Here is a 15,633-nt window from a genome sequence, read left to right on the forward strand (position 1 = left end):
CAGCATCAGAGGTGATACAGCAAGGAGGTGCATGCAAAAAATCCTTTCAAATGTTAAAGCTGAATTTCTGGCATGCAAATGGCAATGCTGATTATTCCTTAGTGATCTTAGATGCTGTCATGTCAAATCCACTTGCTTCCTGTCACTTCACAGCCACCCCTGGGACACTTCCTGAATTGTTGATAGGATTTAAGCACAGCACAAGGAGTTAAATAGCAAACTTTGCTCAGTCTTTAGGGTGCAGGCTGGAGACTGCTGAATTGGGGTGGTGTTTGGCAGAGCTTATGGTAACTACTCCCTGTTGGAGGTTAAGAAGTATCAAGAGCTTTCTATAGAAGTTCTAGGAAAAGAAGGGAGAAGAAATGGGGGTGGAAAACTCAGGAACAGACACACAGGTGGAAGGAAGAGCAGAACCCCTAGAGGAAGGCCCAAGACTTTAATTCATTTCATGGAAAGGAACTGAAGGTCATGATGACTGGTGGGCCAGACTGATTCAACGTGAAGAGCTGAAAACACCAATTTTAACAGAAAGAGTCACAGAAGAGCATGTGGAGAAGATAATAACCCTTGTTTTTTGTAGACATGCATATCCTGTGAGTAAGATGGACTTTGGGCTTTGGCTAGTTTCTCTGCTTTCCCACAGGGGGCAAAGATAACTCCAGAGCAGGGCACATTCCAGCAGAGCTGGGGAGCCAAGTGGACCAAACCTCTCAGAATTGTTGCCCTTCTCTTGTATTGAAGTGGCTGGAGCTGCCCTAGGCAGAGGAAAGTCAGTGGTACACAAAAACATCTGCAAAAGTGACATCGCCCTCCTTTTCTGGGGGCTCGCAGAGGAGAAATGGACCTGTGTTAGACCCTGTGAACAGCTTCTACTGGCACGGAGAGAATTTAGCCTCTTGGCTTCCCCACCTCCCTATGGGTTTTGTGCTGTTTCTTTTAAGGAGCATTGAAAGGATATTCTGCTGCCACAGCCTCAGTCACTCCTGTGCACGGCTGGAACAGCCGCCCACCAAAGGCAGCTCCACAGTGGAGGATGGGCTGCCGAGGCTCGGCTGTTGCTATAACAACAGTACCTCTGTCTCGTTTCTTTTGAAAAATGAATTGCTGCTGGTGAGATGAAGCGGAGCAGCTTCTCCTCGCAGATGAAAGCCCTGCCGACAGCCTCCACACACTCCTGTTTATCTGCTGGGTCTGTCGCGGCGTGTCCGAGCAGCTCTGCCGAGGATTTCGGGATGGGTTCCATTCCACCGCTCGGCTTGGTGTGTGTTTGCGTGCACACGCTCTGTCCCCCTGCCTCTTCTCCAATTGAGTGTCATTTAAAAAGTCAACCTGCCAAAATTTGACCTTTTCTCACTCTGCAACTGGAGTTTTTTCAAAGGCATATAAAGAATCGAGAGTCCTACTTCACCCTCTTGTTCCTTGGGGTAGAAAACTGCAGTGAAATGAAGATTCATCAGCCAAATATTTTTTGTGAATAAAGCTAAAAGCTTATGAAGCTGAAAGGGGATTGTTTTATTTCAATATTTTCCTTTGATTTTGATATTTTCCTTTTATTTTTATTCTATGTGTCAACAATCTTCTGTTCCTAGACATAAATCTCTCAGCTCCTGCTAATATCTTCACACTGCACGCCATAAAACATGCACAAACTGTGTACTTGTACTAAGGAGGAGAGGGAGGGTACTTTAAAAGGTACTGTTTTACTTCAGGGATTGTGTTTATAGAGGGAGGGGGAAGTGCCTGGGTTTTAGTCTAAGACACTCTGGAATCCTGATTGTGGTAAACTGTTTGCCAGTATATGCTCAGTGTAGGATATCCAAACCATTCAAGAGTTAATATGGTCATTGGGAATTAAATCAAGAAATGAAAAGGAAAGTTTTCATTAAAATAATTTGATAAGAGTATTTCTATGTTGTACCTCAAAAAAAAGGAGATGCATTTATTGTTATGGCTCCCAACACCCCCAAAATGCTGGAATCAAGGGGCTTCCCCACCTGCCAAGGTTGCACCCAGCATATTGCCTTCAAACAAACCTTTCAGGTTAAGTCTCTGTCTACCTATAGTTTTTCAATGAACAAACAAAGAAGATAAAAATATTAGTGCCTGTTAGCCCCCCAAATCCTAAAGTTTCTGAAGAAGAACAATGTGGATAAACAAACTTAGAATAGGTTTAATTTAATTTCTTTTTGCAACAAGGCACAACTTCTGTATGTTTCATATTTCATAGAAAATAGTTTTCAATTCAAGCTGCTTTTTGTTGTAATGCATAATAAACATGATTATGAATATTTATATACTGGGCTAAAGTCACTGTCTGTTTGTACAGGGGGACATCAAAGTTCCAGCACATGATGAAACTTTAGGAACTGATATTTTTAGGGCTGGTTATTTGCCACTAGATAGTTTTGATTCTTTTGGTAAACATTCATATACAAATAAGGTGATAGATTCAGGATAAAATGGTAAATGTTTTAAAACCTGAAAGTGTGAAACCATGTCAAAACATATTATTCTCACCAATATTTTTGTAAAGTATTCATTCAAACTTGCAAAACATTCAGTGTCAGTTCACTTGTATTCCTCAGGAGATCATCACTCTCACTAGTCCCTGCCTTGTTGTTAAGACAAAATTTTTTCCCATCTTTTCCTTATAGAACTTTGCTTCACAATGAGAAGCCTGCCACCACCTCCTGTTCTTACTTTAGCCCAGCACTGGTCAATAAGAACTTAGGGTAAAGGGCCATGGCACATTTTCAACATTTCTTCAAATTCTGGTTTTGCCTGTGCATTCCCATTGAGCTTGGTCTTGAGTCACTTGCTGTTTGGGGAATGTTTTTCTGATGTGGCAATAGTGACTTTGCAGTGTGATGGCTTAGAAGTTGAAATGGCTGATTTCAGCTGTAAATTGTGTGAGTGGCCCATTAGGGGCAATATTTAAATATGCTATTTTAACCCATTACATCAACTGACCCCCTGCACTTGAAGCCAGCTTGTGCTCTTTTCTTTCTCTGGAGCTGTGCTCTTGTACTTGTGAAGCAGCACCATGAACACATCTGTACCATCCATTCCTGTCTCCAGGGTCTGATCCAGGGTTATATAAAGATCAGTGGAACCATTTCAGCTGTAGGAATCTGCGGGCACAGCAGATACACAACTCAAAAAGTATCAGGGAGCTGCAGTGCCACACACCAATGTTCAGCTTAACATGGGTCTTTAGGGGAGGGAGGCAGCAGAAGTGAGAGCGGTAAGTCCCCTTTTGGAATCTGATTTGGATCCTTCACACTAGTCCTGGACTTCCTTTCCACATGGCTGCTGACTGGCACAGATTGAGGCAATCACCACCTCTGGGCAAGCACCTCTTGACCCCCACATTGCTGCAGGCTAGTTCCACATCCCAGCCTGCAACACACGAAGAGGAACTTCTTGGTGCAAACCACTGGCTGTGCCTATTCCCTCATCTCCAGAAACTGGGGAGAGACTCAGAGCTGCATAGGCATAAATTCATAGAATTTAGGAAGGGTTCGAAGGGACCTTAAAAATCACCTAATTCCAACTCCCTTGCCATGGGCAGGGACCTTCCACTAGACCAGGTTGCTCAGAGCCTCATCCAGCCTGGCCTTGAACTCTTCCAGGGATGGGACATCCATAGCTTCTCTGGGCAACCTGTGCCAACACCTCACCATCTTCACAGGGAAGAATTCCTTAGTAATATCTAATCTAAACCCACTCAGTTTGAATCCATTACCCCTTGTCCTATCACTTGTAGAATGTCCTGCTCCAGCTCTCTCATAGGCCCTTTGGGTACTGGAAGGTGCTATAAAGGTCTGCCCAGAACTTTCTCATCTCCAAGATGAGCATCCACAACTCTCCAAATTCAGGGTTTTATGACCAGACACCAGAGAAGGAGACCAGCCATGTGGCAGAGGCTGTGGTTATGTGGCACCACAGAAGCCACAAGGTGAAGGAATTTCCTCCTGCAGGAGCCTTGGCACACACTGGCTTTGTGCAAGGTGGAACAGGCAGCAAAGTCTTGGCCACTTATGCCAACAGTGACACACTGGGGACTCTTATGCAGATTTTAATTATTTTCCCACATTAAAAAGCTGTTCTGCTCCAGTGAAAATCGAGGAGTTGATAGTCTGCTTAGACACATAGCATTGCCTTTCTGCTTGGCTCTCTGCAGAAGAGCAGCCTTGCAGTAGCTTGGTGTCCCATGCATGCTCAGCTGTGGCTGCAGCAATGCCTGTGCTGACCACGTCCCTCTGCACCGTGTGCTGAAAGGGGCCAGGCTGGCCTGAGGGGCCGGAGAAGGGCACAGCCTTCCCACAACCACTCCCTCCAAAACCTGGGCTAGATAGGGATTTTCTTGCCCATCTTACACATGGGATGAAAGGGGAACCAGCCCTCTGGGATGGGAGAAATAAATGGGATCTGGATTATGAGAAGAAAGAAGGTTGAGGACCTCTAGGTTAGGGAAGGGGTGGGAGTTGCATATCTGGGACTTTCCTACCAGTAAGAATACTTTAAAAACTGATAAAATCTTTCAGTATTTTGTCTTCTATTGTTCTAGTATCAAGGATGCAAGTGTGTCCTGAAGGCGTTTGCTAGAGCTGTGACCTCTTTGCTTCCTCCCCTCCCCACTATTGTTTTTTGCCTTTGCTGAAGAGAGATGCTTTTTTTAGCCTCGTACATAAGTAAAGGACTCTGCTTGGGTGAGAGTGGGGAGGAGTGCTGCTTGCTACAGTTCTTTGCTATGCTTCTATAACTTGACTTAAAACTGTTGTTAATATTTTATATTATTTTACTATTTTTTATAAAATTCTTATATTCCAATTTATTTGCTTTTCTGTAGGCTTGTCTTGGTATTATTTCTGTTAGCTATTTATGTTTTATGTTAGCTCTTAGCACATAGCTGATTTCCTTTTTTTTCATTATTTGATTGAGTTAAAGTTATGCAAAGCACCTTCTGTTTTCTAGGGTGGATTTATTTTTTTTCTCCCTTTAAAAGTGATTCTCAGTGTGTTAGCCAAGAACATAGGGCTAATCAAATGAAACTATGATTGTTTTGGGTTTTTTTTGTCAAAAACACATTTTAATATAAGTAGTCAATCAATTGTATTGCAGTTTTTTTAAGAAGCTTCTAGAAACGTCCAAAAAAAATTCAGAGTGATTAGTACATTTTAGTGATTTATTTTTTGTCTTTTTTTCATTACATTTTGAAACTCCTCCTTGTGTTAGGCACACTGTTTAAATCTTATCCCTGTATTAGGCACTGAAATGTTGAATTAGTCAACTTGCTCCCTAAATTTCTTGGAAGTTAGCACAGATTCAGCTTGGAAAGCACAGGCATATTTTACAGCTCTGCTTTCCTAGTCAAGGGAAGGTTTGATTTGGGATGGGGGCGGGGGGGGGGTGTTTGGTTGTTTGGGGGTTTTTAGACTGTGTTTTCAAATTGATCAAGGCATAAGAATGAAATCAGAGAAACTCACTAATCAGTTTTAAAACTTATTGTCGCTGGCTTGAGGAGTCTCTTGTCACAGTGACCATGAGCACTTCTTTTGCATCTGCAAATGGTTAATTTTTTTCTTTCCTCTTGTTTTCTTTAAGCTTCAAGAGACAGTCAAAAGGAAGTTGGAAGGCGCACGTTCACCTCTCAATGGAGAACAGCAGAATGGAGTTTGTGATGGAAACTTTTCTCCAACCAGCAAGCGGACGCGCAAGGATGTGCCAGGCATCGAGGCAATCAACAGCCTGCCCATTAATTTGCCTTTGCCTGCTGTTTCTCCTCTTCACCAGCTTGACATGAAAGCTCCTCTGCTCCTGCAGAACAGTGGAACTCACAGGAGTGGTCTAGAAGATTTGGGTGAAAATGGTGGGCTTTCCGAGATAAAGCTCCCTGTTAATGGCTGCAACGAGCTGGACGATAGTTTTAACATCCTGCACAACAAGGAACTAAAGCAAGAGCCTCTGGATGACTCCAACTGCATAGACACTTCAGAAACATCTCTTTCGAATCAGAACAAGCTCTTCTCAGACATTAACCTAAACGATCAGGAGTGGCAGGAGCTCATAGATGAGCTGGCAAACACCGTCCCAGAAGATGATATACAGGATTTGTTCAATGAAGACTTTGAAGAGAAGAAGGAGCCCGAATTTCCCAGGCCTGCCACAGAGACTCAGGAGAGCGCAAGTGTGAAAAGTGATCCATCCCATTCTCCATTTGCTCATGTCCCATTAGGGTCTCCCCAGGTCAGACCATCTTCTTCCGGTCCTCCCTTTTCCAACATCTCCTCAGGCTCCAGCATTGCTTCTGCATCCAGCGCACCACTGGCCCCAGTCCCTGCTGGATCACCAGCAAACTGTGTTGTCCAGTCCCCTCAGACTCCCAGCCAGGCCCACACTCCCGGGCAGACGCAGGCGCGCTCTGGGAATGGCTTCCTGATGAACCCGGCGGGATCGGGGCCTGGGCCAGGGACCCTGCCTAGTGCTGACCTGTCCCCAGCTGAGCAGCTCAAGCAGATGGCAGCCCAGCAGCAGCAAAGAGCCAAGCTCATGCAGCAGAAGCAGCAACAGCATCCAAATCAGCCCGCAAGCTGGTCGCCGGTGGGGCCTCCATCTAGTCCCTACGGAGGACCCTTCAGTGCAGACAAACCAAATAGTCCAATGATGTACTCTCAAGCCTTTAACAACCAAAACCCTGCAGTGCCTCCTATGGCAAACAATCCCCAGAAGACCACAATTAATAACTACCTCCCTCAAAATCACATGAACATGATCAGTCAGCAGCCAAATAATTTGGTCACAAACTCCTTGGGCAAACAGCCCAATATGCTTTCTTATGGCAACACCAAACCTCTGACCCATTTCAATACTGAGCTGAGTCAGATGATGACCCCAGCCATGGCAAATCCCGGGAAGAACACCATGATGCCATACATCCAGCAGCAGCAGTCCCAGCAGACGCAGATGCCGGCTCAGGTGGCGCACCTGAGCGAGGAGCAGAAACGCCTGCTCATCATGAAGCAGAAAGGAATGATAAATCAGCCCGTGGGATACGCAACACTCCCTGCCCTTGGTCAGGTAAGTGAGTGCAGAACACGTGGGCAACAAGAGGCCTTTGTACTATGGGCCTCTTGTATTGGCCAATACAGAGGCTGACATCTCCTCCATTCACCTCCTCTTTCTCCTGGAAAGTATGGAATGTCATTGCAGATGCTTCTTGGATTTTTCATGTGATTATTTTCATCTGATTATTTTCAGAAACGACTGAAATTATGTTGCATTATGCTTCAGATCTGTTGGTAATTCACTGCTCTTTCCCTGTGCCTCTTCTGATGAGTGCTTGGGGCCACTCAGGGAAATTTTGTCAGAAGTCACTCTTCCTCTGAGGGTTTATTTCCCTTTTTTTCATAATGCAAGACTTGGTGGTTGTGGATCCCAAACCACTGCATAGCTTAGTTTACCACAGTGTCATTAGCATTGTAACAAAAAGATGGAGCAGTTGGTCCCTTCTTCTTGGGGTAGAGATCAAGCCACGTTTAAAAAGCATTTTTGGCATTTTGGCTCTGAGAGCAAAGGAAGAACATTTTGGGTTCTGAGTGGCTTTGGTTTTAACTGGAAAAAGTAAGAACAGAATGCTTTTAGTGGTTCTTGGGCCATGATGATGAGATGATTTATTTTGGGACTTTCAAGCAGTCTTTAGCAACCCCAAGTATTTTGTCTTTCAGCAAGAGGCTAAAGCCATGTTGGCTTGAGAGCCTTAGCATCACTGTCTGGTGTATTCTGTGCTTAGCTCTGGTGCAGCAATTGCCAGGCTTAGGGAATACTTTGTAATGAGTTAATAAACAGTTGGAATGGTGGTTACATCAATACCCTATCACCTCCTGTGTCAGCAGGGTATTCCTAGTTGTGCAGCCCCTGTAAAGATCTGCCCACTGGTGTCATGGAAAGGTTCAGGAACAAATTTTCTAAATGTTGTATTGAGAGTTTAAAAATGGATTAAAGTTAATAATCAATTCTCAAAGTAAGTGATGCCTTCACAGAAGTTATGTGCCACCAAAATACGTCAAGAAGTCTGATATACACTAATAGTGTATAATACACTAATAGAATTGTTGGTTGATCATTGTAGCATAGCAGCTTTTCACCAAATTAGCTGTTTCCACACCACCTACAAGGAATACTTCATTCTGAGCATGGTTTAACTGTGACTCACACTGTAATGCATGTAGAAATACAGCAAATTTTGTCATTCCTTCACCTTATGGAGTTTGGGGATCTACCAATAAGGAGAAGTAGGAGCTTTACCAGGTCAGAGCACATCACATATTATTTAAAGTTAATTGCAAAACAAAAAGAAATGTTCATCTGCCTCCTGGTTTTTGTTCAGGATGTGACAGCTCAAAGGTCTGTATTTTACATTAAATTCTGCTTGCCTATTTTATTAGACATAGGTGATCTAAAGCCTCTTTTTTTGGAGAAGGCTTATTTAGAGAAATATTGCAATAATGACTTAGAACTCAGACTGTAATTGTAGCTACAGATTTGTTGTTTTGTAACTAAGAGGCAGAGGATGCTTGGTCATGCTGCCTAATGCTTTATTGTTTCTTTCTTTTGGTTTTGTTAAACCTGCTGAACTCAAAGACCCATCAAACAGCTGCCTGTGTGAAAGAGTTAATGCCATCTCCTCCATTTCATAAGTCGAGAAATTCATGTTAATATCTCTCTAAAATTCTACAATATGAAGGCGTAGCCAAGGTTTCATATATCTAATCTCATTCAGTTCCTCTTTTTTTTTTTTTTTTTTAATGTGGGAAAAACTAGGTATTTGGATAGAATTAGATGTTCTCCCATAAACAAGTCCAGATATTAAGTCACTTCTGTGACATACAAAGAAGAAACTTAAGGCAGAGCCATACTTTGTTATATATAAATGTGCAATTCACATTTATTGATCCATCTAGGATGAGGAACTTCTTGCTTTCGTGTAGACATCAAAAGGTCCCTTTACTACTTGTGGAACCCACTTGCCTACACTGAAGGGATTTATTTTGGTGAGAAAGGTTGAAGTAATAAGTTTCTAATTGTAATGTATTTCTTCCTTCTTTGTCCCCTGTTTCCCTGCAAAGCATTTTCCTGTGGAAAATTAGAAAGCCTATTATTGAGAGATGTGCATGATGGAACTTACTGGTTTTGCAAAACTGGTAAAAATGTTGGTATTGTTAAGTTAAACACAGACTGATGGAGATTATCTGATTCTACAACTTACTACATGCTGATAGTCACAGATGAAAAATAAGAATATTACATTCTTCAGTTTGAAATTTATTTCTGATTGTAAAGTGAATGTATCTTTCTGTCAGTTTATAGTTTCTGCTTTCATTATAGTTTTGGGGTTTGATACAGATTTGTAAAAGTGTATGTTTGTGTTAAATAATCACAATGATTTAACAAATTTTATTTAAGGAGAAAAAGAATCTACCTATTGCACCTCATAGTTAGCAGTTACTTCTGTCAAGTTACTCTTACAAGGGCATAGTTGAGAACCAAAAGCTGATTAGAGATCATCTGATGTACATAAGTGCCTTGGCTTATTTTCTGTACTGCTGTAAAATACCTAATATGACTTAGTTCTGTGCATGTGGATGGATACTAACTAAAACCCATTTGTGCCTAAGATACTTCTTTTGTAATAAGTAGCATTCTTAAATGAACTCGTTGATCAGTTGTTGAGCGTATTTTAGTGAGATGCACCATTGTTTCCAGTCCAGCTGGGGCTTTGCAGATACTCTGTGGAGGTCAGCTGTCCATGACTGTCTGATTCATGTGTCAGTGCTCTGGCCTTGTGTCCTGGGCATGCTGAGCATCACTCCCTACTCTTGCAAAGAGAAGAAACCTTTCTGCTCAGTATGTGTGTAAGTGGTGGGACAGGCAAGGGTGCTAAATTGGCAGTCTAGCTAGCAGAACTAGTATCCAGCAGAAGCAGAGCTTCTCTAAAGGATCTCTGCATTGTATTGGGACTCTTCTTGTCAGATGTGTTAGTTCTTTGTTTGCTGTGGAGATTCAGGGCTGGTACTGGTGCTGTACCCCTCAAAACACTCTTGCTGAACGACCCATGTGCTCTGAGCCATTAAGTCCTATGTCTTATTTTATACCTTGTTTCTCTTCACAGGAGCACTAGTTGGGGTGTTTTTACACAAAGCAGATACTGGTTTGGATTTTTGAGTCAGGGATTTTTTCAGAGGTGGCCTGAGGGTAATTTTGATGGATTTTTTTCTGGAACTGAGTGTTAAATCCATAGGCAGATCCTGACCCATCTATATCCAGATAAAGTCATGGTGGATCCTGACTTGTCTACCTCATCAAGACTCTTTCCTACTAATATTATGTCATACCTGACTGTTCTTCACTTGGTCAGACTCAGAATGCCCTGCTCTCTACCTTTCTCCATGTACCCTGATCTGCCCTAAACCCACTTGTTAATTTGTGAGTATGTGGCAGGTGTTGCCCTTTTTTGCTCTTGTTTTTTCTGGGTGGTTCTTCCATTCTTGCTTAGCTGGGCTTAGGCTAATCCAAGCAAGAAGATTTTCACAGGGCTGGTAACTTGCTTGGTATTTGAGGGGTAGAGATTCTCTTCTCTTCTGGTTCTCATGTCATAATAAAAGAAATCCGTTCCCCACCAAGATGCAACAGTAGCTTTGTTTAGACTTTTTATATGATTTTAGAAATAAAAGGAAGAAAACCTGAACCCAGCCCCTTCTTAAAAATTACGCTGGTTTTTAAGCTAAAATGTTCCATGAAATTTTTGAGATATATGCAAGGTTTTAAGGGAGGCAATTTTTCTCTTGTTGCTCAAACCAAAAAGTAACTTCAAACTGAGGGAAAGTAAAAACGTTTTCTTTGGGAAATTTAGGAATAATTAATTGTGCTTTTTTCTTAGTTCCAGCTGTTCTATACGAACACATAATAGTAAGAAAAAAAAGCAGCCCAAAGGAATAACTGTTGAATGGCTGAGGCAAAATTTGATGTTTGGAGCCAAGTGTGTGAGGGAAAGTAATGAGAGGTCAAAACAAAACAGAATTTTCTGTGGGCGTAAGAAAAGTAAAACTAGACTGCAGCTATTTGCCTGCATGGGACTGTGAGAATGCTGCAATTATTTCCTAATGAAACCACTAGTTATTTTGTTTAAAATTGTAGGCATGTGAATGAAGGAGAGAAATTGCACCATCCTGCAAGCATGTTTCATATTTAATTATCTGTCCTTTGTTTTAATCTTATACATTCAAGATGCATCATCTGCTCAGTCTGGTTTTGCATGCCAAAGATAGAGGGGGACCTGTGTCCTGAGAGCACTTCCAAAACATAATCATCATTGTCCTTTAGAAGTGAAAGGGTGTGTTTCTCTCTAAAATAGTAAAAGAGATTTTACACTTTTTTGAAGGTTATCTTTGAGATAGTAAGACAAAGAGACTGTTGATGTTCTGGAATTTGGCCTTTTTTAAAAGCCTACCTGGAAGTAAAGAAGAAAGATTTGTATTCACTGCATGAAAGTGTGACAGAGAAACAACTGTCTCACCAGATTTTAGGGGAGACAGGCTGGAATGGAAATAATGAAGGAGATAGTGAGGATCACTTGCTGAGAAGCCTATAGAGCTGTAGTGAATGCCTGTCTGTGCCGTGTTTCACTTGTAGACACTGCTTTCCACAAAAGCTTTGTCTTGGAGTTTAGATGCTGTGCCTGCCTTTTACAAAAGTCCAAATGTGCTCCCTGGAAATCAGTTTCCAGTAGACTTTTAAGGACAGATAGGTTAACAAAACATGCTCAGATGGATTCTGACCATCTTGCCAGGCAATTTGTGAACATAGCCTAGCCTTCTTACCATGCCTGCTGTCCTCTGCCCATTGTGTTCTAAAGAAGGCAAATCACTAGAAACAAACATTGGATAGTATTTGGCTAAGATCTCCATGGCATAATCCTAAAAGCCAATTTTGTTGGTGTTTCCTCATTTTGTGACCTGTGGGTGTGTACTTATTAATGCGATACAAACTTTGTTCATTTCATTTGGCAATGTTTTTTCTTCAATATCAATTGTTCTCTCCAGCCTAGACCTAACAAAATCAATGTATAAGAGCATTGCTCCAACTAAACCACATCCTGTTTTAAGGAAATGGGAACAGACTGCCCAGGCAAGTGGTTGATTCACCACCCCTGGAGATGTGTAAAAGACATGAACATGTGGCCCTTAGGGCAGTAGTTTAGTGGTGGACTAGGCAGTGTTGAGTTAAAAGCCAAACTCAGTGATCTTAGAGGACTTTTCCAGCCTAAATAACCCTATGATTCTATTAATTTCTTTGGTGAAACCTACTGTCCTGAATCCATGCTGACCAGTATTCACTGCTAAATCCTCCAGGTTACTGCTGGTAGAGAGCTGAAACCAGTTGTTCCATTGCTTTGCTAGAGAGTGTGTGAGAATAACTGGTCTTTTCCACTTTATAAAACACAGTTGTAGTGGTAACTCTTTGATTCATAGAAACTTCTCCATTTGTTTAAGATTTATAAAAATACACTGTTATGTGATTTTCTTCTTGTCAAGTTTCTTGAAGACTTATAGTGTGTATTATTCACATCTGTAAAGAAAATGTCCTGTGTTATTTTTAGAAGCAGATATTTTGTATTACTGACTGTATAAAATGTATATTAAATGTCCTCTATTTTACTTCTTTTCTTTACATTTTTCCATCCTACATGATCTAGGTTGTTATGTAAAGAGCAGTTTGTCCTGTTATTTATCAAGGTCCAATAGTTTAATGATTTGATGTGTGCCAATCAACTCTGCTTCAGTTTTATTCATTACAACTGCAGTTGTGAAGCACTGTGGTTTGGAAATGTCTATAGCCAGTAGCAGCATATTTTTACACAGAGTGCTACACTTTCCTGGTGGGTTTTTTGTGCCATTTTTTTCCTGAAAGTGCATGTTAGCATCATCAGTTTTAGCTTTCCAATGTCATGACCCATTCTACCTGCTTCCAGCAACACCAGCTGTAACCAACTTCTTATTGTCCGTGGGCCTTTGTAACCCTCTGTGTTTATTGCAAACCAGTAAACTGTCCTGTTTTCATGCAGACACTGAGTTCAGGTCATAAGTTAGATTTTGTTATTTTCCATTTTCATTTTGAGAGAAGACTTATTCCAAAGACAAAGAGCAAGGTTCCTATCCTTGAGAGCACTTTGCCTATTTAGCCTTTAGTACCTCACTACTGGTTGCCAGAACACGCAGAGCAATTGTCTGAGCATTTTGGTTTGACTTGCTCTGGTTTCTCTTCCTCCAGTCTGAGATCTTGCAATACCCAGCCATGATACAGATTGAATCATAGCTTGCCATTAGATAATATTTGAGTTTTAGATTTGTCCTTGTGTAAATTTTGTAAGTCCATATGTGTCCTTGGCTTTACCTTTTCCTGTAGTCTAGACACTTAGAATTCTTCTTGCCCTTGTATTTATTCATTTCCCTTCTACAATTCCTAGATTTGACAATTTGCTTCTCAACATCTCAAAAACATTAATCAGACTTTAATTTTACAGGAATGTATATTCCTGTGTTTAAATTCAAAATATAGAAGTCTGAATGCCTAAAACAAAAGTCAGCTTGTGCCTGCCTCACAACACTGCTGGTTGGAAATATTCAGAAATTCTAAAATTGCTTTAAAATCATGAGCTCATAAAATTAATACATATTGGGGATAAGGTAGTAATTATCTTCCTGTTTTCTGAACTCCTAGGATTCTTGACTTCCAGCTGGTCTTTATCCATCTGGAACAGGAGTTTGCTTTTTAGAGTAAAACTTTGATTCTTCCTTCCACTTTTGGCTTCAGAATATTAAAGTGAAGGGAAAACATGTGAAATTATGAATCTCATAATGATAAGATAGTGTTATACTGGGGATTTTCCTTACCATCATTCCAGTCCAACCTCTTCTTTTACCCAGCTCTACTCTCAAGGTTCTGGTGCAAGTCCAAACCTTTTCTTAGAAGCTCCCCTTTGGCTGTGTTTGTACTTCTGTGGTGTCACATAGTCCTTTTAGAAAATACACATCACAAAAGGAAATGGCATTGTTTCCAAGTTACAGTCCATACAGAATACACAGGTGAAGTAATTGCTCAACGTGCACCAGATTTCCTCCATCTGCCACAAGCAAGAAGGCTGTGAGTGCAGTGGATTTACCAGGCCTTGTAGTGTGCAGCACTGATAAAATCAGCAGCATGTCCTGGCCAGATTTAACAGTACAGATCCAGGGCCAGGAAGGTCTCTCTAGTTCATCTCTCTTTCAGAAGGAAAGGGAAGATCTCCCTTCTCTGCCCAGTCTTCCAGGTCTCATGCTGACCAATGGGATTTGTGGTAGCTTTCCCTTGCTGGTAGTGGGAGCCAGGCAAGTCTTGCAACTCATTTTGGAAGAGAATAGGCTTTGCTGGAAAGGCTTTGCAGTTGTCCACCCATTTTCTCTGGCACTGTTTTGGATCTAAGCACACTCAGACCTACCTTATTTCCACAGAATAACCATTTAAAGGAGGGTGGGTGGGGGTGTCCTCATAGTTTCTAAAGATCTGAATGTAAAGGCATAAATCAATGAATGATTAGCCTTCATCAGACATATGACAATGAACTTTAGATTATTGAGATCTGGGGCCCCTACTGCTCTCTGTACTGATTATAAGAGATGAAACAGTCTCCTTTCAGGCTGCATTTCCACCCTCAGCAGCATTTCTAAGCCTCAGTGTCATTTCATGTATCTCTGCCGACATTAGATTTTAAATTGCCTTTTGACTATCCTGTTCTGCAGGAAACAAATTGTTAGCAAATCCCTTTGCTAGGAAAGCCTTTTCTGGGTAGTCTAGGAGTTTGTTTTTCAATTTAAGCATAGTGTCATTGTCTTTCCCACCCTTTGTAAAGGGAACAAGAGAGTGGATTAAAAATTAACTCTTTCCATCCATCTCTTTTTCCATCTCCCTTCATAGTAGGGGCATGTACAAGCTGAGATTTAATTCCAAGCCAACTTGAAAGTTAGGTTTTTTCAGTAGTATTTCAAGAAGAGTTTAATTGTACATATAGATATATTCTTGCAACAGGAGTTGTCCTTGCACAAGCAGTATCCTCCCCTGTGCACTCTACTGCATGAAGGATGGAATGCCTTTGCTGTTTAACTCAGTTAAGTAGGTTTCATGCAGTTTCTGCTCCACAGTGATCACCCAGCCTCTTCTGCCAGGGACCTCCTTTCCTTCCTCTGCATTCTCCCTCTGCTCTGATTTCTCTCTGTTAAGGAGCTTGAAGCAAAGAAAACTTGTCAAATAATCAATTGATAAGGATAAAGGTTATAGGGTATCCTCTAATTAGAAAAGCTACTTTGAACTAGATTGTTCCCCATGCTGTACACATCCTCCTATGCTGTCTCCCGTATCACCTCCTCTTTCCTCTTTGCAGGCCAGCTGGAAATGGCCCTGGCTTTTGAGAAGGGCATGCCAGAGGGGCTGGTGCACATAAAGAGCCAGCCCAGGGAACAGGGCAAACTGCAGGGTTCCTCTCCCCATGTGCCCATCACCAGTTTCCAGTGTAACTGGGAAAAGGGCTCCTTTGGGAGT

General features: G+C 41.7%; 1 protein-coding gene across 1 annotated transcript in view; it reads left to right on the forward strand.

Annotated features, from left to right (window-relative positions):
* The window catches only part of MAML3 (mastermind like transcriptional coactivator 3), a gene marked incomplete at both ends in the record, with an annotated part of 243,119 nt that overhangs the window by 151,886 nt on the left and 75,600 nt on the right, over positions 1 to 15,633 (forward strand). Inside the window, one exon of the mRNA XM_084204211.1 lies at positions 5,608 to 7,080. Coding sequence (XP_084060337.1) covers positions 5,608 to 7,080 — 1,473 coding nt within the window. The remainder of the gene's footprint in view (positions 1 to 5,607; positions 7,081 to 15,633) is intronic.

This window comes from Fringilla coelebs (genome assembly GCF_963513975.1).
Source record: "Fringilla coelebs genome assembly, chromosome: 4".
Lineage (NCBI taxonomy): Eukaryota > Metazoa > Chordata > Aves > Passeriformes > Fringillidae > Fringilla > Fringilla coelebs.